This window comes from Zingiber officinale, chromosome 10A (assembly GCF_018446385.1).
Source record: "Zingiber officinale cultivar Zhangliang chromosome 10A, Zo_v1.1, whole genome shotgun sequence".
NCBI classification, from domain to species: domain Eukaryota; kingdom Viridiplantae; phylum Streptophyta; class Magnoliopsida; order Zingiberales; family Zingiberaceae; genus Zingiber; species Zingiber officinale.
Window position 1 is genome coordinate 20,568,044 of NC_056004.1, and position 20,759 is coordinate 20,588,802.

Consider the following 20,759-nt stretch of genomic DNA (forward strand, 5'->3'; position numbering starts at 1 on the left):
GTTTGAATCGTTGCCGCAAGGCTCCAACGAGTCTTCTCGCTCTTCGGGGTGCTCCAGTGGCTCCAGCAACAATGGCGGACCGTGCCCGATCGGTCACTAGCTGAGCTGAACAGATTGGGTTCAGGATATCTGTTGTTTATGTTATTTCATTCTTTTTAGACGATACCGATTGCAAAAGAGTTTCATGAGAAGGATCAAATTAAATCAAATTTATTATAGTTTTTAATCCAAAAAGTTGTAATTTTGCAAGTCTCAGTTCTTAGCTGCCCTTCTTACTATGTTTTTCTAACTACCAATAATTCGTCTGATTACCAATTCAATCTAATTACGCCAATATTGTTTAATTGTCTGTGATTTATTCTAGTTACGTGGCCGAGGGAAACGGACTGGTTCAATTAGAGAAAAAAATTATTGAACTACATAGTTAAAGTTGTGAATATTCAAATGTAAATTTTAAAATGATTGATATGCTGTTTTAAAAAATTTAATTTTTTAAAAATTGGGTATGTATATAATAATCATTCTAAATTCTTTAAATTCTTAGGTCCATTATCATTTTTTAAAATATAAATTAAAATTTTCAAATAAATTTGTATTTAAAAAATTGTTACTCTTAATATGACAAATGGAAATGATATTTGTTGATTTTGATCAACATGGACTATGAATTTATAGATGTTAGAATAATATAAAATTAAATCACATTTATTCATCTAGTTTTTTTTTATCGCTCTCAAACATTATTTCTATATGTTCTATTCAAAGTAATATATTTTTTAATATAAATTAAATTTTTAATTGATTGTTATAATATAATATTAGATTTGAGATATTATCGTGCTGATTACTATGAAATGGAAGACTTAGGGATGTAAACGAGCCGAATCAAGTTGAACAGTATCAAGCTCGAGCTCGGCTCATTTAAGTTATATTCCGGCTCGAGCTCGAATCGAGCTTTTATCACAAGGCTCGAGCTCGGCTCGTTTTAGAATTATCAAGCTCGCGAACAGTTCGAGTTCGGCTCGTTATTAGCTCGATTATCAAAGTTAATGAGCTTAACTCGTTAAGCGAGCTCGGGCTCATTTTCGGGCTCGTTTTTGGCTCATTTTTTGACTCGATTTAAGGCTCGTTTTAAAGCTCATTTTTTTAACTCGTTTTAGAGTTCATTTTTTGGCTTGATTTAAGGCTTGTTTTAAGGCTCGTTTTTTTGGCTCGCGAGCCTATAAACGAATATGTTCGCGAGCTCACGAACCGAATATCCTTAAGTTCGAGCTCTGCTCGATAAAACTGTCGAGCTCGAAATCGAGCTTGAGCTCGGCTCGATAAGATAAACGAACGAACTCAAATGAACTTTTTATCGAATCGAGCTCCGAATAGTTCGTGAATCGTTTGGTTCATCTACATTCCTAGAAAGACTGAATCGGTACGAGCGAATTCGGAGGAATAAAAATAAAATTAAATATCTGATTTGATGATTTTTAAATTTTGTAAGATTGGTTAAATTGGCCGGTTCGTCATGTGTGTGCTGGGGGCGTCACTTTGGTTGTAGCGTGAAGCGGCGGCATTACAACAGTTCAACTGTCGACTGGAGTCTCCTCGAGTTCTGCTCTTTACTCATGGCGGATGTCACTTCTAGTTCCCAGGCTGAGGTAGACGGCTCGAAGGCCTTCGAACCACCTCTACGCCCTAATTCGGCCTCTACCTCTCCTCAAACCAGCTCCCGTCGCTTGCCCGCCGCCTCTGCGTTCGCATTCTGGGCTTACCTCGCCGCCTTTGTCGCCCTCCTCGCCCTTCTCCTCCCTTACCCAGCCCCCTCTGGCGATCATTCCTGGTTCTTGTCTTTCCCTGACGACCTCCGTCTCCACCACGCCCGCGGCAAGTTCATCAAGGCGCACGCAGTCGGCGCCGCTGCCCTCCACGTCTTCGCCGTCGAGGACGGTCCTCCGGACGGTGATGCTGTCCTTCTTCTCCACGGCCTTGGTTCCAGCTCCTTTTCTTTTCGTCGCGTTCTCCCCTCCCTCGCATCCACCGGGCATCGTGCCGTTTCCATTGACCTCCCAGGATCCGGCTTCTCCGATCCTTTTCCGGATGGTGATAGCCGGTTGGGTGGGCCCTTGGGTTGGATCTTGGATGTCTTCAAGGAGATCAAGGAAAAAGGGATCTTTTGGGCCTTCGATCATCTCGTCCAAACGGGGGAAATGCCCTATGATCAAATTGGTGTTAGGGTTTCTGGATATGATGGCTCTGAGAGCTCTGCTTACAGTCCAGCCGATATAGGGCGAGTCATAGGACAGGTAATTGACTCTATGGGTTTAGCTCCAGTTAATCTGGTGATCCATGATTCCGCCACGCCGGGGGCCTTGAGTTGGGCTTCAGCGAATCCGGGATTGGTCAGAAGTGTCACATTGGTCGACTCTTCTGCGGATCATGCAGCGTTTCCTTCGTGGTTTCTAGGAACGCCAGTTCTTGGCCCGCTTCTGCTTAGGTCGAGGATTATGTTCAGTGGGCTGATGAAATTGTGTTGCTCGAGATCCATGGATGGGTTGACGTCAGAAGCTTATAGGCTTCTGCTGAAGGCGAAAGACAGGAAGAAGGCAATTGTGGCAGCTGGTAAGGCACTGAACTATAGCTTTGATTTGGGAGAGTGGATGAGGCTGGAAGCCATGAAGGACGTACCTCTTCAGGTTCTATGGTCCAATATGTGGTCAGATAGATGGATTGATGAGGGCAAACGGATATCTGCCATTGCTCAACATGGAAAATTTGCCTACCATTCAGGTGGTCGATGGCCTCAAGTAAGTATTTTTCTATTATAACCAACTTTCGTGTTAAACTTATTGTTGGCCTCAAGTAAGTATTGTTCTATTATAACCAACTTTCGTGTTAAACTTATGGTTGGCCTTAAGTAAGTATTTATGCATGGCATGTTGCATCTCTCTTGAATACCTTCAACAAGAATAATGTAGAGCGGCAAGGCATGTCAAGCTACTAATATTGGATTCCATAATCCACATACATTTAAGGGTAACTTCTATGTGAGTCAATTTTTCAGACCATGATAGTTTGTTCAATTTATTATTTATTTTTTCAAAAAAGAAGTTTAACATGGTTTTCATATATGTGGCAAAATGTTCCTTCTTGAATACACCTATGAACAAGGTAAATGTACAGGTGTATCTATGTTGTATTGTTACTTTTTTTTTCTCGTTGTAAAATACAATATTAGATGGCACAGAAGCCTGCAGTTCTTCCTCCTTAGTCGTTATGGGGCTCCAATGGAGTTGCTACGGTACCAGTTCTTCCTCCTTAGTCCTTACCTTCCTTATAGGGCTCCAATAGAGTTGTCATGGTAAATTTTTTATGAGGCTCCAATGGAGCACTTAGGAAGGATGCGCTTGTGAGATTTGCTTCTCCTTAGTTGCTCCTCCTTAGTCTTTACCTCCCTTAATTCTTCGTTACCTTCTCTTGTTTATGCCGCCTATTCCCCAGAGAGCCTCACCTGTGTAGGATCTCACAGCCAAACCACTGCCCCGACTCTATTCAGGATTTTCAGGCTGAATGCCTTCCTTAGCCTGCATAGGACTTACTTGGTCGATGAGTCTGTTCTCCTGTATATAGTACTTAGAAAAGGACTGAGGAGAACTTTTTTCCATGGAACAAGGCAAAGCCTTCTCCAACACAGTAGAGGATTAGTTCGTCATCAGAAAAGCTTTTATTGATATGTGCAGAAAGCTTTAAGTATTACAATCATACTTAGACAAGGAAAGTAATGAGCTTACATTACTTGCATGGAAGAAAATTGCAGTAGAATTTATATTACATTACATTACTTATAGAAAACTTAAGAATTACTCTGAATGCTTGCTGGAACACTTGAATGCTTACACATCTGCTGCTTCTTGCTTGTTCTCTTGAGGTTGGAAGGGGGCTTTTATAGAGAAGAGGAGAGGAGAGAGAGGAGATTTCTTCGTGGAGAAGACAAGGAGGGTTGAGCTATAGTGGAGAATAAAGGAGCTGAGAGTAGTGGAGGTGAGCTGTCTTCACTAGTGAAGCTTAAAAGAGGGAGCTGAGAGTAGTGGAGGTGAGCTGTCTTTACTTAGTGGAGAGGGTAGTGGAAAAAGTACTTGAGTGGCTGTTTTATGACGTCATGACTTACGTTTTTAGTGAAAGTTGATGTTGTAGTTAACGTCTGTTCTTCTATTTACTATTTGTAGGGTTCCATCATGTTGTCTAGGTTTTGTTCACTGAATGAATCTAATGATGGTGCTTTGGAGCCGGTAGCCTGATCAGAGTTGTTGGTTCTAACTCGGTTAGGGATGCTCTGAAAGCTCGAGTGGATAAAGTTGAGTTTGCAAAGCTCTTGTTTGCCAGTTGCTATGACTTTTGCTGATAATGTTGAAGGAGAGTGGTATGTTGGGTGGTAAAAGTAAAAGGAAAACAATCTAGTGCCCATGTCTTGTGGCTCGTAGATTTTTTTTGTATAAGTTTTCAAGTGAGTAAGTAATTGTCTGGATCATCGGTTCTATCCCATAACCAATTGCTTCATTGGATTGAAGCTTGCCAATGGTTGAGTTTATCTTCTGGTGTTGAGAATGCATCCCACTCAATATCTGGGTCAGAGAAATAGTCTTCAAGTTCTAAGTGAAGTCCATTAAGTTCATGGATATCCATTTTAATTGAATGCTTGGCTGCTTCATTTTTAGATTTATCTATTATAGGGGCAAACTGTCAAATGTACCGTCATAAAGGTTTCTTCTTCTAAAGCTAGGGCTATAATGCCCCTAAATTTCTTTGAAAAGTCTTTTACTAAGTCTATGTCGTGTACCCATAGTTTGTGTAGAAGTCCATAGTCCATCAGTGTAAATGGCGTGATAAGCCGTCCTTTGACTATTTGTGGTTCGTAGGCCTCAAAGTCAATGTTAGTTTGACGGACGGAGTAAAGGAGTTGACATTGATTACTGTATTTTTGTGAGTCAGCACAGGCTTTGGTCATCTTCTGATACTTCAGTTTATAACTGAATTCAGTTTCATTGACAATTGTCATCCCTTTTGAAGGATTTTTGTGGAATTCTTTGAGCACGCCACATAAGTCAAGGAAAGTCTGAAAAGTAGATTTTTCCGCCATACACCAGACATATGTGGAGATGTCTTCTAGAATTGTATTAGGAAAACTTAAGAGCATTTCTTCTGAAGCTCTTTGTTCAGCAGATTATGTGGCTCTAGCCTTAAGATGGGCTAGTGTTAAGTAGTTGGGCTTATGGACCAAGCCTGAAGAAAATGCTTTTGTTTATTCGGGCTAATCACTTGAGTATATGTTTTTTCTTCCCGAACTGTAGAAGGTAATTTTCCTCCTACCTTTAATAAAGTACTAATAAAGAAATTGGGGACTAGGTGTGCCTTGACAAAAGTGAAACTTCATCAAGAGAGTAAAAACCTTTGTAAGATGGGGTTGCACAACCTTGTATTGCTATTTTGACTTCATCCCAGTCATAGTAAACTTCTGCTTGTGTCCCGGAAAAAACTACGTAGCATGAGAATTTTTAGCCTAGTCTTTATATTGTTGTTAGAAAGTAATTTGTTAAGATATTGATGATGACTATCTTGTAATTTGAACTTCCAGTATGGTAGGAATATTTCAAATATTGTCAAGTAGATAATTTTGTTTATTGTCAGGTTTGCCTCTTGAGGAAAAATGGAACTAGTTTGTAAATTGTTATAACTCTTGGTTGTCAAATCTCATGGTTTTTATGGCAAAAGTTTTCACTTTTTTGTTTGTTTGTCCACTTGGTTGTCACTGTTTTTTTCCCTTCAGGAATGGACAAACAAAAACAAAAGTGAGAATTTTGCCATGAAAATCATGAGGTTTGACAACCAAGAGTTACAATAATTTACAAACTATGAAGAGCATTTTCACTTTTCCTCAAGTGACAAATTGACAATATACAAAATTATCTACTTGACAACATTTGCAATATTGCTACCGTACCAAGAAGTTTCAATGATAAGATAGCCATCATCAATGCCTTAACAAATTACTTTCTAACAACAATACAAAGACCAACAGATCAAAAATTCTCATGCTACATAGTATTTTTTGTGACACAAGCAAGAGTTTACTATGACTGGGATGAAGTCAAAATAACAATACAAGGTTGTGCAGCCGCATCTTACAAAGGCTTTTGCTCTCTTGATGAAGCTTTCACTTCTGCTAGGGCACACCTAGACCCTAATTTTTTTATTAGTACTTTATTAAAGGCATGAGGAAAATTGCATACTTCTACCGTTCAGGAAGAAAAAACTTATGCTGAAGTGATTAATGCTGAGTCTGAAAAAACAAGAGCATCTTCTTCATGCCTGGCCCACAGAAATTGCGGAACAAAGAGTTTAAGAAGAAAGACTCTTAAGTTTTCCTAATACAATTCCAAAAGACATCTCCACCCATGTCCGGTGCATGGCAGAAACATCTACTTTTTAGACTTTCCTTGACTTATGTGACGTGCTCAAAGAATTCCACAAAAATCCTCCAAAGGGGATGACAATGGTCTATGAAGCTGAATTCAGCTATAAATTGAAGTGTTAGAAGATGACTAAAGTTTGTGCAACACAAAAATATAGCTGTCAATGCCAACTCCTTCCGTCAAGCCAGCATTGACTTTAAGGCCTACGTACCACAAATAGTCAAAGGACGGCTTATCACGCCATTTACATTGATGGACTTCTACACAGACTATGGGTACACGACATAGACTCAGTAAAAGACTTTCCAAAGAAACTAGGGGGCATATAGCCCTAGCTTTAGAAGAAAAAGAAACCTTTGTAATATATACATTTGACAGTTCGCCCCCGTAATGGATAAATCTAAAAATCGAATATTCGATTAAAATGGATATCCATGAATTTAATGGACTTCACTTAGAACTTAAAGATTATTCCTCTAATCCAGATATTGAGTGAGATGCACTCCCAACACTAGAAGATCAATTTAAACATTGACGAGCTTCAATCCAAGGAAGCAATTGGTTGTGGGATAAAACCGTTGATCCAAATAATTACTTACTCGTTGGAGAAACTTACACAGGAAAAATCTATGGGTCACGAGACATGGGCACTAGATTTTTTCCTTTACTTTTACCACTCAACATACCACTCTCCTTCAACATTATCAGAAAAAGTCAGAGCGACTGGCAAACAAGAGTTTGGTAAGTTGATCTTTATCTGCTCATGCTTATAGAGCAGCCCTAAATCGAGTCAGAACCAACAACTCCGTTCATGCTACCAGCTCTAGAGCACCATCATTAGATTTAGTCGGTGAACAAAACCTAGACAACATGATGGAACCCTAACAAATAGCAAATAGAAGAACAGATGCCAGCTAAGATATCAACCTTCACTAAAAAATGTAAGCCATGATGTCATAAAACAACCACTCAAGTACTTTTTTCACTATCCTCTCTATTGAGTAAAGACAACTCACCTCCACTACTTTCAGCTCCCTCCTTTAAGCTCCACTAGTGAAGATAGCTCACCTTCACTACTCTTAGCTTCTTTATTCTCCACTACAACTCAACCCTTCTTTTCTTCTCCACAAAGCAGTCTCCTCTCCTCTATAGAAGCCCCCTTCCAACCTCAAGAGAACAAGCAAGAAGTAGTAGATGTGTAAGTGTTCAAGTATTCCAGCAAGCAAGCGTTCAGTGTAATTCCTAAGTTTTTTTTAAGCAATGTAATGTAATATAAGTTCTATTGCAATTTCCTTTCATGCAAGTAATGTAAGCTCATTTCTTTCCTTGTCCAAGTACGGTTTGTAATGCTTAAAGTTTTCTACCTATCAATAAAAGCCTTTCTTATGATGAACTAATCCTTTACTTGGTCGTAGAAGGCTCTGCCTTGTTCCTTGGAAAAAAGTTCTCCTCAGTCCTTTTCTAAGTAACTTTGTTGTGAACAGTAAATATACGGAAGTACAGACTCATCGACTGAGTAAGTCCTGTGCAAGATAAGTATGGAAGGCGTTCAGCCTGAAAATCCTGAATATAGCCGGGACAACGATTTGAATGTGAGACCTTATTAGGCTCCCCAGAGAATAATAACGTAGTACCACAAGGTATCCCTTCTACTACCTAGTTTTCCAATAGACCTACACCCAAAACCAACCCAAATCAACTCCAAATCGACTCTTCCTCCTCAGTCCTACCTTCCTTAGTTATTCCTCAGTCCTTACCTGCTCCTTAGTCCTCCTTCCAAATTAGTCCTTACCTTCTCTTGCTTAGTCTTTATCTAAAATTCAACTAATTTTAGTTGAACCAATGTTACAAAATCATCTAATTTTAGTTGAAACAATGTTGACCCAATTTCAATATGAAATTAAACTAGTTTAGATCGTTGAAACAATGTTTAACTAAAGAATGAGTCTAAAGATAAAATTTATCTTTAGGCTTAGAAAGTAGATAAAGATATTGTTGATAATAATGTCTTTAGTTTAACTAGTCTAGATAAAGATATTGTTGATAATAATGTCTTTAGTTTAACTAGTCTAGATAAAGATAATCTTTTAGATAATGTCTTTTTAGTACTTGTGCTAAAAGATAATATCTTTAGTTGACATTTAGATAATGTCTTTTAGCTGACTTCTTTCATTTCTCTCGGTCAATCTGATTAAAACCATCAACACTTCATTAGTTAGTACCCAATTTGATGACCAAAAACTTTCTTGCAATAAATTTGTTGAGAATGTTTAACTTCGCTTCTATACAAATTGTGGCACATTTATTCCTCCAATTTTACTTTTTGAATTATGAGTCAGGCTACTGCTGAATAAGAATATCCACTTTATCTTAGGACTCAATTTCTTATTGGCTCCTAATAGAGAATTATTACTCACTAAAGACTATGCAGTCTTTCTTTCTACTCAAGTAATTACTCCTAATGTCTCTGAATATCCATTGGAGCTTAGTGCTAGTAAGTGTGGTGAAACCCCTCCAACACAAACGCAAAATCCGACTACCCCAAACTATCCTTGTAAACATAAAGGCTCTTGTAAACAAGGTCCTAGTCAATAAGAAAACTAGGTTTACTTGGCTATGACAGCCCTAAGGATCTTTTAGAGGAATTTTTAGACAAAGACAATAAGGTTCCTCAGGATTTTGTAAATCCCACTTATTAAATCGGATCAAAACTCAAAAAAAATCTGGACTCCTTAATACTGGAAATCATAGGAGAAAATCCCACTAAATATTCGGAAAAAGACATGATTTATTATAAATTAAACATTATTAATTCCGATTTCATTATCAAAGCACAAGATTTAAAATATACTAATTGGAAAAGAGAAGATTGTAAAATGCATATCAATCAATTAATAAATCTTGGCGCCATACAACGGTCTGAATCTAGACATAGAAGTCTTGCTTTTATTGTAAATAAAGGAGTAGAATAAAAGAGAGGACAATCTAGAATGATGTTTAGCTATAAATGTCTAAATGACAATTGTCATACAGTCATAAAATACCAGATAAAGACCAACTTCTTAATAAAATTTAAAATTCAAAATGGTATTCTAAATTTGATATGAAATTTGGATTTTTGCAAGTTAAAATGCATCCAAACTCTATATAATGGACTGTATTCTCATGTCCTCAAGGGCACTTTGAATGACTAGTAATGTCATTTGAACTTAAGATAGCTCTCTAAATTTTCAAAGAAAGATGGATGATATATTTAGAGGGATATCCGCTTTTACTTATTATACATACATGATGTATTAGTTTTCTCCAAAACCAAGGAAGAACATTATGCACACCTTCACATGGTTTTTAATTTAGTTGATAAACAAGGTTTGATAGCTTCTAGGAAAAAGATGAAACTAGCCACCAACCACATAGATTTTCTTGGAATAGAAATTGGACAATGAAAAATTTCTCTTCAATCTCATATATCCACAAAGATACTGAGATTTTCTGATAAGATGGAAGATATAAAAGCTCTTCGATCATTTTTAGGACTTCTAAATTATGCAAGACCGTATTTAAAAGATATTGAAAAAAATAGTGGTCCTCAACTGGACAAAGATATTTTAGATATAGATATGATAAAACAGATTAAATCTATGATTAACAAACTTCCAATACTTACCCTACCTCTATATTCTGACTATCTAGTAATTGAAATCAGGATGGAGAGGAGCATTATTTAGAAATTTTTTTAAATATGATCCTAAAAATTTGGAATCCTTCTATAGATATGCATTAGGAAAATACAAAGAGAAAGATACTTCCTTAGACTATGAAATTTTAGCATGGATATATTATTTAGAAACTTTCATGCTCTTTATATGCAACAAAGCATAAATTTCAATAAGAACCGATTGTGAAACCATTGTGAAGTATGGTGGTAAAAGGAATTAGAAAAGGGCTTTTAGCCCAAAGATGGATTAAAATTTTCGATTATACTATTAATAGAGGCATGAAAATTCAATGAGAACATATTAAAGGATCTGACAACTCTCTAGCCGATAAACTTTCAAGAATATAATCTAATCTCATTTTCTTTTTACAACAAGATAAAGAGGACAAGAAGAAATACTTGAGGTTTAACTCTGGAAAAGCAAAAGAAAGTCAAAACTTTTACTTCTTTGAAAGCTATGAGGTTTGACAACCAGGAACTTCAATAGTTTTATAAAGAACAATTTCACTTTGATCTAAGATCAGGATTGGATGAGATACAATAATGTCTTATTGACAATATATGGAATATACTCACTTCACCAAGGGTAGTCAATTCCAAAATAGCTGTCATCAATGCCTTCACAAGCTATTTATTAACTATAGTACAAAAACCTTTAGGCAAGATGTTCTTATGCTATGCAGTTTATTTTGGACCACAACAAGGTGTTTATGACACTTGGGAAGAAACAAAACTTGCAATCCAAAACTTAACGAAACCGTCCTACAAAGGATTCTATAATTTGGAAGAAGCATTTAAAACTGTTAGGGTTCATTATGGACCTAATTTTTTACTTCTCTTACAACAAGACCTTAGCAAGACTTTTCCTTGAAGGATCTTCCAAGTCCAAAACCTCATTTCTTTCAGAATATGTTGAACTAGACCAAGGAAATATCTAGGGAATATATGAGTTTAAGCAAAATTTAAGCTAGATAGCAAGAAATTGCTACTAGTCAACTGACTCTTAAAGCGATTAGCAATAAAGTCGACGATTCTTCTTCAGAACAATTTCTAATACTTTTTGAATTTCTAAAGCTTGTACATAAGGAGAGATTCAAGACATTTCTGACATATCTGTTTATTATAGCACAGAATATTCAGAAGATGCTAGCATACTTTTCCACAATGCAACACTTTCTTTGCACAAATGAGTGTCCCTGTCAAATCCTATACTCTATACTGAAGGCTAATATCCTCTATGAAGATTTCCACACAATATAGTATAAAGATATGATTATTACTCCCTTAACTTTAATAGATTACAACCTGCTCAATATATGGATTATAGACTTAGAGATGCTAGAACATTTTTTAGAAATGTTAGAAATAACAACAAAGGTTGCGTTGGAAAAATTAATGATGCCAATTCTCTTACATATTGATAGTACCCTACAGAATGGTTAAACACCAAAATAGAACTAGCAAAACACTTGATTAGACTTCAAATTGAAGGCCTAATTAAAGACGATGAGACAACTTATAATAAGTCAGATCAAGATACTAATTGAATTTCTTTTATCCCATTAGAAAAGCAACTTCGACACTGGAGAGCAGTTGTCCAAGAAAGTACATGGGGATGGGATAATATAGTTGACTCACAAGATTTTCTAGGGCTGTAAATTAACCAAATGCTTATGAACAAGCTTAGTGTTCGACTTGGTAAGAGCTTGTTTATGTTCATTCAATATACATGAGATCAATTAAATGAACAAACTTGAACAACTCATTTAATTAAATGAATAAGCTTGAACACATGTGTTCAACTCGTTAAAGATCGTAAACCATGTTCATCAATAAAACTCTTGTCAACTTGCTAAATAAATAAATAAAATTTTAAAATGATGTATTATCAAGCTCAATAACTAGTCAAATAAGCTTAAAATGTAAAAGTTTCAACAATCAAATAAGCTTAAATTGAGAGCTCAATAACATCTAAATGAATCAAACTCAAGCTAAGCTCAAACCAAGCTCAAGCTCATAAAAAGAAACCAAGTCAAGCTTAAACAATCATTTTAACAACTTGGTTCATTTTAGGTTGGGCTTGGTTTCGCTCAGTTTCCTTACTAACAAGCTTGAATACCATAAAGCTTGACTCGGCTCGACTGGCTTGTTTATAGCCCTAAGATTTTCTCTTAGTGGGAGAAACCAATGCAGAAAAAATGTACTAGCCAAAATAAATGGGAGTCCCATTTTTTTCCTTTTCCAATTATAATTGAACACATCATTTTAGTCTAGTATTACAAAAAAACGACAAGCGAAATGGGAAAGAAGCACTCACCATTGTCTACCATAACTTCTACGTCAGTCATGACGTTTACATCTTCTGAAGAAAAGAACCTTGATAATGCAACAGAGGACTAATGGTGGACCCAAGATTTCCTAACTTACTTTTCTTTTATGTCTTATCAATGTACTCAGGTTGAGTCAGCCTACTTTATCTTTTAGTTATGCAATTTTAATAACTCCTGAAGTTCGAAGGCTTGTAAACCTCTATATAAGGACCATCTATGCCCAAGACTAAGGGAGGAGCGCAAGAAGAAGGCGTATCAAAAAGAATAAGTGTATCAGAAGGGCCCTCTACACATCACTTTGTAGCAAGCACACCTAGTCCTTCTGATACAGCTTCTTCTTCTTGCGTTCCTCCCTTAGTCTTGGACATAGAGGGTCCTTGTATAGAGGTTTGCAAGCCTTCGGACTTCGGGAGTTATTAAAATTGCATAACCAAAAGATAAGGCAGACTGACTCAACCTGAGTTACATTGATAAGACATAAAAGAAAAGTAAGTTAGGAAATCTTGGGTCCACCATTAGTCCTCTGTTGCATTATCAAGGTTCTTTTCTTCAGAAGATGTAAACGTCATGACTGACGTAGAAGTTATGGTAGACAATGGTGAGTGTTTCTTCTCCCATTCTGCTTGTCGTTTTTTGTAATATTGGATTAAAGTGATGTGTTCAGTTATAATTGGAAAAGAAAAAAAATGGGACTCCCATTTCTCTTGGCTAGTATTTTTTTTTTGTATTGGTTTCATCTGCTAGGAAAAAATCTTGTGAGGCTACCATATTATCCCATCTCCATGTGCTTCCTTGGACAGTTGCTCTCTTGTGTCGAAGTTGTTTTTCTAATGGGATTAAAGAAATCCAATTAGTATCTTGATCAAACTTATAAGTCGTCTATTCTGGAAATTCATAATCTTTAATTAGACCTTCAATTTGAAGTCTAATCAAGTGTTTTACTGGTTCTACTTTAGCGTTTAACCATTCTTGAGGGGTGCTATTAATATGTAAGAGAATTGACGTCATTAATTTTTCCAACGCAGCCTTTGTTTTTCTTTCTAACATTGCTGAAAAATGTTCTGGTGTCTCTAGGTCTGTAAGTCATAGCATATTGAGCAGGTTGTAATCTATTAAAGTTAAGGAAGTAATTATCATGTCTTTATAATCTATTGTGTGGAAGTCTTCATAGAGGATATTAGCCTTCCGTATAGAGTATAGGATTTGATAGGACACTCATTTGTGCAACGAGCTGGAGTGGTGCATTGTGGATAAGTATGCTAGTATCTTCGTTGATAACTGTATTCTGTGTAATAGTAAACAGATATGCCAGAAATGTCTTGATCTCTCCTTTATGTACGAGCTCTAGAAATTTAGAAGTATTAGCAATTGTTCTAAAGAAGAATCGTTGGCTTTATTGTTAATAGCTGTAAGAGCCAGTTGACTAGTAGCCGTTTCTTGCTACCTAGCTTGAATTTTGCTTAAAGTCCATATATTCTCTGGATATTTCTTTGGTCTTTAAAAGAAATGAGGTTTTGGACTTAAAAGGTCCTTGAAGGATAAGTCTTGCCAAGGTCTTGTTGTAAGAGAAGTACTGGTGAAAAAATTAGGTCCACAACGAGCCCTAACAATTTCTAATTCTTCTATTAGATTATAGAATCCTCTGTAGGATGGGTTCGTTAAGTTTTGGATTGCAAGTTTTGTTTCTGCCCAAGTGTCATAAACACCTTGTTGTGGTCCAGAATAAACTGCATATCATAAGAACTTCTTGCTTGCAGGTTTTTGTACTGTAGTTAATAAATAGTTTATCAAGGCATTGATGATAGCTATTTTAGAATTGGCTACCCCTGGTGAAGTGAGTATATTCTATATATTGTCAATAAGACATTGTTGGATCTCATCCTGATCTTTGATTAAAGTGAAATTGATTTTCTTCTTTATATATTGCCAAACCTCAGTTTTTAGAGAAGTAAAAGTTTTGACTTTCTTTTGCTTTTCCATAGTTAAACCCCAAGTATTTCTTCTTGTTTGCTTTATCTTGCTGTAAAAAGAAAATGGGATTTATATAATAATCTTGAAAGTTTATTAGCTAGAGAGTTGTCAAATCCTTTAATATGTTCTCATTGAATTTTCAGGCCTCTATTAATAGTATAATCGGAAAACTTAATCCATCTTTCGGTTAAAAGCCCTTTTCTAGTTCCCTTTACCACCATACTTCACTATGGCTTCACAGTCTATTCTTATTGTAATTTCTGCTTTGTTGCATATAAAGAGCATGAAAGCTTCTAAATAATACATCACTACTAAAATTTCATAGTCCATGGAAGTCTTTGTATTTTCCTTATGCATATCTATAGATGGATTCCGAATTTTTAGGATTATATTTAGAAATTTTTCTAGATAATGTTCCTTCCCATCCTGATTCTCAGTTATCTGTTTCAATTACTAGGTAATCAAAATCTAGGGGTAGGGTAAATACTGGGAGTTTGTTAACCATATATTTAATCTGTTTTATCAGATTTATATTTAAAATATCTGTCTAGTTGCTGGGGTTTTGTTATACAGAAGACTACTAATTTTTTCAATATCTTTTAAATATGGTCTTTGCATAATTTAGAAGTCTTAGAACTGATCGAAGGGTTTTTATATCCCATCTTATCAGGAAATTTCAGTATCTTTGTAGGTAGGACATTGGAGAGAAAATTTTCCTTTTCAGTTTCTGTCCTAGAAAATCTGTGGTTGGTAGCTAGATTCATCTTGTTCCTATAAACTATCAATCCTTGTTTATAAATTAAAAACCATGTGAAGATGTGCAGAATGTTCTTTGATTTTGGAGAAAACTAATACATCATCTATGTATACACAAGTTAAAGAGGATATCCCTCTAAATATATCATTTATCTTTCTTTGCAAAATTTGTAGAGCTACCTTGAGTCCAAATGAAGGACAAGAGAATGCAATCCATTCTATAGTCTGGATGCATTTTAACTTGTCAAAATTTAGATTTCATATCAAATTTAGAATCCCATTTTGAATTCTGAATTTTGTTAAGTTGGTCTTTATATGGTATTTTATAACCATCTTCATGGCAATTATTATTTAGATGTTTATAGTTAAACATCATTCGAGACTGACCTTTCTTTTGTTCTGCTCCTTTTTTTACAATAAAATCATTAATTCTATATCTAGATTCAAACCGTCGTATGTCGTCAAGATTTATATATTGATTGATATGCATTTTACATTTTTTTTTCCCAATTAGTCTATTTTAAATCTTGCTCTTTGATAGTGAGATCAGGATTAATAATGTTTAATTCACAATAAATCATGTCTTTTTCCCAATATTTAGTGAGATTTTCTTCTATAATTTCCCGTCTAGAGGTTAAGGAGTCCAGATTTTTTTGAGTTTTTGATTAGATTTAATAAGTGGGATTTATAAAGTCCTGTGGAACTTCATTGTCTTGGTCTTAAAATTCCTCTAAAAGATCCTTAGGGCTGTTATAGCCAAATAAACCTAGTTTTTCGGTTGACTAGAACATTGTTTACAAGATCCTTTATGTTTACGGGAATAGTTTGGGGTAGTTGGATTTTGCGTTTGTGTTGGATGGGTTTCACCACACTTACTAGTGCTAATCTGTAATGGATATTCGGAGAGAATAGGGGCAATTACTAGAGTAAAAAAGAAAGACTGCATAGTCTTTAGTAAGTAATAATGTTTATGGGGGCAGTGGTCTTGAGAAAGTAAAATTGGAGCACTAAATGTGTCACAATTTGTATAGAAGCGGAGTTGAACAATTTTGACAAATTTATTGCAAGAAAGTTTTTGGTCATCAAATTGGGTACCAAGTAATGGAGTGTCAGTGGATTTAATTAGATTGGTCGGGAGAAATGAAAGAAGAAGTGCTTCATCAATAGTTGAGTTTGTTGCTCCATGGTCTATAAAGGCAGCAGAGTGAGTTCATAAGTCGGGGGCCAGCGATATTGGGGGTGAGTGTTATCACCTTTTGCTCTAATGTAGAGTGAGTTCATCTCAACGTGGGACCGGTGACAAGGGACGTTTGGCATGAATATTCAAATGTAGAGTGAGGTCATGTCCTTGAATATTCATGGTGCATTGGACTCAGATATCTTGAAATCCAATTTCAATATGAAATTAATCATATCTAAACTAGTTTAATTTTAATATTCAAGGTGCTCTGGACTTGGATATCGGTCTTTGGCAATCTCATCTTCTGTGTTGAAGAGGGAGCAATGTGAGGAGAGAGAAGGGGGCATTGGGAGAGTGAAGTTTTAAAATATATATAAATTTACTTAAAGCAGGTTGACTGTATCATAATCAGCTTCCTATCCATATCTGTCATTTTCATTTTGTTCGAGCATCCAAGATTAAACACGTAAAACATCTTGTATATCTTGTGTATGCAAATGCAACATGCAATGTGGTTCGCATTCTATCAAAAACTTTTCAATTTTCCTAAATCCTGAAGATCGATGGTCATAAGATTGATTTTGAGGAAAAACACACTATAAGTCAACTGAGTCCTAATGTATAACTGTTGGAATAAGTCAGTGAATTAGAGGGAAAACACACTAAGTCAATTGAGGCTGAACATATAACTGTTCTCAAGCTCAGTAGGGGTCATTCATCATTGCAAATCCAACCAATTGGTGAGACTACCCATTTGGTTCTACATGACGGAGTTGTTGCAAGTTGTGTCCCTAATCTTTTTCCCAAGGAAAATCGGTGAACCTCTTCGTCCAAGTGAATATAATCTTCTATGTTATCACTCCATCCTCCAAAGTGTTTTGCCAGCTTAGTTTGTTTATAAGGAAAGAGAAAGTAGAAGGGTGAGACAGAGTGGAAGGATCATAAAATTGTATATATATCATGGACCATATACATATTTGTGTTGTTTTCCTTCTGCCCTCTCCTTCCCATTCCTATCTCCTCTTAGCTTAGGTTTCCATCCAAGTAGAACAAGCCTCAAGGTTTATAACAAAAATGAACTAAAGGATATGATATTTGACAATCAGAACTATGAGACATTCAATTCACGTGACTCTATGAAAAATGACCTATGTCACTAAGATAGCAAGAGAACGATAGTTTCAAGGGCATGCCATCTTGAACTTGGTCTGTGAAGCCTTTGGTCAGACAGTGAACTGTCCTGAAACAACTGCTTTTAATTTCTTTTTGGTGTCATCCAGAGGCAGAAACCATTGGTCAAACACTGAAGCTTATATACTGAACTATCCTAGACCAACAACTCTTAATTCCCTTTCAATGAAAACCTTTCTCTTTCATAGAGTAGCAACCCCAAGCTGGTTGTGACAGCCAAAATTGGCAAAGGTTGGATATAAATTATATAACCAAGAATGTCAAAGGATTAGATATCTCAAACAGCCAGAATTACTCAAAGAACAACAGGAGAATGTTTTTGGAATCAAGGGGATCACAAGGTTGACGGACTTGTGGACACATGGTCTAGCAATCAAGTTTAGCTAAGAGTAATATTCACAGATTTATTTTCTTGTTTTCAAATGACCCTTGCTCAAGAGGCTAGAAAATGGTGTTAAAGCATTGGAATTCTTGAAGTTTGATAATGAATAGCAGATATTGAGCAAGAAGATGTTATATATTAAGCATATGAATAAAGAATAATTTATATGTCATTGATTTACTTGATAAATCAATTTTTGTTGTTGTCATATTGGTCATCCATGAATTACTAAATTTGACATGCATCTATACTAAATGTATTACTCTTTCATAGGTTTTGAGATATGGGAGTTCACATAATTGTTCATCCACCAAATTGTTTTAACTCAATTAGTTTCCTTTATTGTATCTATTTTTCTGTCTCAGAAACGTTTTTATTGGTGCTTGGTTCCCTAAGAAACCATCCCAAGGAATCCACTCGTTAGCAAATTCTTGTATATCTTCTAGAAATTATGCATAGATGTTTATGTTTAGTGTTTTGGATCTTTAACTTAATATTCAAATGATGCTAATATTGTAGGAAGATGTACCAGAAGAAATATCAGGTCTGATTTCTCAGTTTTTGTCCTCATTACCGAAGCTTACTAAGAAGATCAAAGAAGAGCCTATTCCAGAGCACATTCAGAGATTGTTTGACGAAGCAACCGATGACCATCAACACCATCACCACCATCACCACGATCATATATATGGTGTTGATCAGGGATGGGGTATGTGATTCTTAGTATAGAAACTGCCACTGTGATTCCCACATAATTGCCCTTTTTTAAGTTTCTTTGTGTCTTATTTGGTATACTGCAGTCTTCTCATTTTCCCTGGAGTTATTCGAAGTTTTCTTGAGATGTCTCCACCTTGTGGAGCAATTTCCCTATTGGCTTGTTTCGATTACTAACACCACTGGTAGTGAACTAATGGGCCTAGAAATTGTGTTGGAAGTTGCAAGTTTTTCATTTTCCTTCTTTTTCTCCTCTTGTTATTTTAAATCATCAATGTGGATCTTCTATTTGGATGAAAAAGACTGCTGATTACCTTATCCCTTGGACATAAAATAAAGTGATATCAGATTTTAACTATATTCATGGAAAAGTTTGGACTCGATCTGAATTAATTGGAAGAAGTTCTGACAGTTGTTATTGATATTCATTGGTTGGTCGATAAGATGAACCATGGAATATCGTAGGAGGTTGTCAGTGGTGATTTTGTGAGCAAACAAGCAAGGAAGAAAAATATGAGGAAGATAATTTAATATTTTTTTCTCTATTTTCCTCCAGATGATAAATAGGAGGAAAAGATGTGAGCCAGGTGCTTTATACTAGGTGGGATAATTAGGGTGACACAAATAGACTTTCTCTTATAAAAACTTAATATCATACTTGATTTGAACTAAAAAGTTAAGAAAAGTATATTTTCTAATATTGCCGACCCAAGATATTGGTAGAAGTTTCTCTTTTCACATTGTTATTAATTCTAAGATGTGAGATTAAAAAGAATTTTATGGCGTAACTGAGTTTCGAATTTTAGATCTTTCATTGATTAATGAAAAAAATTTCTAATAATACGATGGAGTCTCGAATTTTAAATTACTGATTGATTGTCTGTAAAAATTATTAATAAATCTTAAAATTATTTTTAGTGTGAATAGAAAAATAGATATTAATATAATTTTATTTTAGGCTTTATCAAAGTTAATTAGTAAGGATAGATTCTTTAAGAGTCTCCCCAACTCACCACTCATCAACTCATTATGAGGTTCATTATTACATATTCATTATAAAGTATATTTCTTTCACTTATATTCCTTTTAAGATTAACTTTTCCCTATATTCCTTTTAAGATTAACGTTCATTATTTATGTGTCTCACAATCTATATAATCATCTTAAAATTATATCATATTAAATAAATATATTTTAAAATATTTAAATTATTATTATTATTTTTAATAATAATCTTATTTTTTTAAAAATAAATTTATGGTCTTTAAACAATAATATTATCATTAAAAAAATAAAGAAATAAAAAATAGACGGATGAACGATGTTTAGAGGGATGATGAACGTGTTCATCCCTCCCCTCCCTCCCACTTATAATTGAGAAGGGTGTTAAATAGATATTATAATGCTCATTTAATGTAGATCCGTTATATTAATGACCCCCTAATGTCAACTCCATGGATATGGAGGGAAGTATATATAGATACACATATGTCAGATGCATGGTGGAATAAATATCAGATCGTCAATTTATAAGAATCGACCTCTGATCATTACGTTAGAAATATCATGTACAGATGATATGTCCTGGGATATTAGAATGCTCATTTAATATTCATGGTTGATGCCCTAATAAAATAGTAAGATAATGTCATTTATTAAAAAAATTCCTTACAATATTACTGATAATTCCGCTGGGAATTCATTACAATGAACGGCCAAGATGCACTCCTCACATCTAACGATCACGGAATCATAGCCAAATCGACGGTTCAGATAAACCCCCTGTAACTACCCGATTCGCCCCCAATGGACGGTCCAGATTTATTCCCTACAATAACATCGCATCTACCCAATCACATCACTCAAACCTTCAGTTCCATCTACTCGTTAAAACTACCCAAGATATTACCAGTCTGCTGAATGGAGAATAAACCGGGGCCCACGGTTCTCAGCAATGGTGTTCAAGAAGTCCGAGCGACAATAGTTCGGAACCAACCGCGAACTATCGTGATACTCCGCAATATAAATATAACGTTATCATATATCGGTTCTCGCCGCC

At 35.5% G+C, this 20,759-nt stretch overlaps 1 protein-coding gene and 1 long non-coding RNA gene across 2 annotated transcripts; one reads left to right on the top strand and one right to left on the bottom strand.

The window, feature by feature from the left end:
- Positions 1-1,508: 1,508 nt before the first annotated feature.
- Positions 1,509-19,058, top strand: LOC122027195 (protein AUXIN RESPONSE 4-like). Its single transcript, XM_042586109.1, has 2 exons — positions 1,509-2,795; positions 18,506-19,058. Exons 1-2 carry the CDS (start codon positions 1,617-1,619, stop codon positions 18,701-18,703), a joined length of 1,377 nt encoding a protein of 458 aa, XP_042442043.1. The 5' UTR covers positions 1,509-1,616; the 3' UTR covers positions 18,704-19,058.
- LOC122027196 lies at positions 3,063-3,914 on the bottom strand. Its single transcript, XR_006124307.1, has 2 exons — positions 3,853-3,914; positions 3,063-3,572 (listed from the first exon to the last, which is right to left on the bottom strand). It is a non-coding gene; the product is annotated as an uncharacterized LOC122027196 (long non-coding RNA).
- Positions 19,059-20,759: the final 1,701 nt, after the last annotated feature.

Excerpts from the sequence above, each read along its gene's own strand:
- LOC122027195 (XM_042586109.1), top strand. The coding sequence starts at position 1,617 with ATGGCGGATGTCACTTCTAGTTCCCAGGCTGAGGTAGACGGCTCGAAG. Across the intron at positions 2,796-18,505 it reads CAGGTGGTCGATGGCCTCAA|GAAGATGTACCAGAAGAAAT; the intron begins GTAAGTATTTTT and ends CTAATATTGTAG.